General features: G+C 37.3%; 1 protein-coding gene across 1 annotated transcript in view; it reads right to left on the bottom strand.

Annotated features, from left to right (window-relative positions):
* The window catches only part of LOC102678248 (myosin heavy chain, muscle), a 35,078-nt gene that overhangs the window by 20,687 nt on the left and 11,347 nt on the right, over window positions 1–3,044 (bottom strand). The window contains 3 exon segments of the mRNA XM_031510092.1: window positions 1,798–1,968; window positions 2,503–2,772; window positions 2,859–2,996. Coding sequence (XP_031365952.1) covers window positions 1,798–1,968; window positions 2,503–2,772; window positions 2,859–2,996 — 579 coding nt within the window.

The following is a 3,044-nucleotide window of genomic DNA, read 5'->3' as shown; positions in this document are numbered from 1 at the left end:
TTTTTTTTTTTTTTTTTTTTTTTTTTTTATCTTTTAATGGGTGGATCCGTCATTTGGTCCGTTGCCATTCGATCGGTTCATCCGTCTTTTTGTACCTTCTCGATCAATTCGATACACGCGAGGAGATCCATGCCAAAGTCTATGAATTCCCACTGAATGCCCTCCTTTGTATATTCCTCTTGTTCGAGGACGAACATGTGATGATTGAAGAATTGTTGAAGCTTCTCATTGGTGAAGTTGATGCACAGTTGCTCGAAGCTGTTGAACTGTTCGAGCAAGAATCAGCCATGCTTTTCGAATATCGATATCTATTTACGTCTTTGTCAATTGTTTTTTTTTTCTCTCCTCGATCGTCCGTTTCTCTTTTCGAGGATACGCTACACTACTACACGTACAACTTATCCTCGCTCTTTGTTTCGTTCTCTTTGTTTTCGACGCGAGGATAAGATATTATCGATCGATCGATCGATAGACAAAATTTCAAAAATATCATTCGGAACGGGGAAAAATAAAAATTAAAGGGAAAGACGATGAAATTTCCTTAATTCGTTTTTTTTACATTACCGAGTAAATTCTAATCGTCGATCGATCTTTTTCTCGATTTGCAACAGTATTTTTGTAAACACCCTGTTTACAAAAAGGCGTATTATCGGGTATCGTCACTTCCCGAGATTATAAATTTGTATTGTTGTTATTTACGAAAAGAAACGTGGAAAAACGTGTGATAAATTCAAATATTTGCATTCGTATAAATCGCAAAAAAAAGAGAGAGAAAGAGAAAAAAGTACTTTTGAGAACGAAAATTGAAATCGAATTGTTCGAGCGGCAAATATTTCAATTTATCAACGTGTATCGAAGGAAAGCGTGTATCGAGTACAACGCAAGTAATATGATATTCGATACATTTTTTCTTTTCACGTTTCTGCAACTAATTATTCAACGTATTAGTTTATTTTCTCTACCAACCGAGAACAAATCAACTACACTTTCGGTCCGTCCTATTTTTCAGACGAAGCCATTTCTTACACCGTCCTGTTTCTCGATGGACAGTTGAAATCGTGTCTAATCTTCAACGAGGATTAATCAACTACTTATTAATAATCACCAATCACAAGTTTCTAACTACGTGAAGTCCACTGTTTTGTCGAAATTTTCTATCGAAATATTACGATAATAATAAACATATGTACCTCGCTTTCACTTTCTCCTTTCTCGGGATCATACTCTTAACCTCTTCCTGCGTCTATCGAGACAACGCTGTGACCAAGTGTTTCGCTTGGATCTTCTAAAATGGCGGACCATGCTCTAACGCGCAAACGCGTATCTCGAAAGGTGGAATATTCGTACATGCGCACACTGTTCGAGAGAGAATTAGATTGGAGGAAAAACACGTGAAATGGAAAGAGATTTTTAGAGATATAAACGAGACATACAAACGTACGTGGAGGAGAAATACGATAAAATTACGTCTATTTAAAAAAGGAAAAAAAAAAAAAGGATCGGAAGATTATCTAACGAAAAATTCGGGGAATTGCGTTAAATGAAAATACGCATCGTAAAAATATATACGTATATACATATATACATATTGGAGAATCTAGAGAAAAAATACTCTACGTTCTAATTGGAACGCATTCGAGAAGAAGGAAAAAACGATGATCTACCATTTATGGAAAACACATACATGACACATCTCCTAACGAGATGACGAGTTTATCGACAAACGGTAACTACGGTGAAAGACGTAACCAAAGTTGGAAAGATTGACATTTGATTATTTCTGTACACAAGGGCTACCTTCTCGATCAGTTCGATACAGGCAGCCAAGTCCATTCCAAAGTCGATAAATTGCCAGACGATACCCTCTTTCTTATATTCCTCTTGCTCGAGGACGAACATGTGATGATTGAAGAATTGTTGCAGTTTCTCGTTCGTGAAGTTGATACACAGTTGCTCGAAACCGTTATACTGAATGAAACGAGGATTAGAAACATTTTCGCGATGAAATTGGGAAAAAATTCTTTCTTTCAACCGCTTAAACGTATCCATGTTTTATCCCAACTAATTTTACTCCCTGTAAATCGTGTTACTTATCGCGTTCCTATGAAATCGTAACGTTCAGAGTTTGGGCATCGAAAAATATAACCAGTTAAAAATCTCAAATAAAGTTACTTCGAATAAATTTTACTTATTAAAATGCTCGAATAATGTTTATTCGTAGCTATTATAATTCACCCATTTTTCGTCAACAACGATCTCGGTTATTATCATGATTCGAACGATAAATCACGAAAGTAACTTTATTCGTAACTTCAACTATTAAAATTTTGCCCATCACTGATAACGATTTTCTTCTTACGTTCCACTATCGTCGCGTTGGCGATTTTACGAGAGAAGAAAAAAATAAATAAATTTTTGATAAAATCGCCAACACGATTCGTCTTTCTCCGAGATACGATATTTCATTAGAAGAAAAAGAAGGTGGTGGAGGAGGAAACTTACATCGAAGATCTCAAAACCGGCAATATCCAGTACACCGATGAAGTGTTGCCTCTTTTGCTTCGTGTCCAAAGTTTCGTTACATTTTTTCACCAACCATTTGAACAGCCTGTCGAACATGGCTTTCGACATGGCGCCCACCGAATACGCAACCTGATCCTTGTTACGACCTTGCGTGACGAACTCGTTACCGACCTTGATCCTTGGTTTCAACAAGTTCTTGTAAAGGTCGGCACAGTCGCAACCCAACAATTTGGCCACGCGTTCACCTTCCTATCACCATCCAAAAAGAACATTAACATCCCGATTTCGTATTTCAGGAGGGAAAAAATTAATTTAATTAGAAGAACGATAAATACCTCTGTACCATCGGCTTCGGCCTGCTCCTCTCGACCCCTTTGCTTGAACTTCATACCACCCATGTGCATCACAGCGGCGGTGATCTTGTAGATGTCGTTCTTCTCCTCTTGGGTGAAGCCCAACACGTCGAAGGCTTGCTATCGTTCGAACGAGAAAAAATAAATAAATCTATTAAAAAAAAAACA

This window comes from Apis dorsata, unplaced genomic scaffold (assembly GCF_000469605.1).
Source record: "Apis dorsata unplaced genomic scaffold, Apis dorsata 1.3 scaffold_200, whole genome shotgun sequence".
Classification (NCBI taxonomy): domain Eukaryota; kingdom Metazoa; phylum Arthropoda; class Insecta; order Hymenoptera; family Apidae; genus Apis; species Apis dorsata.
Note: the sequence above shows the minus strand (reverse complement) of the source record. Positions and strands in the feature narration are given on the sequence as shown.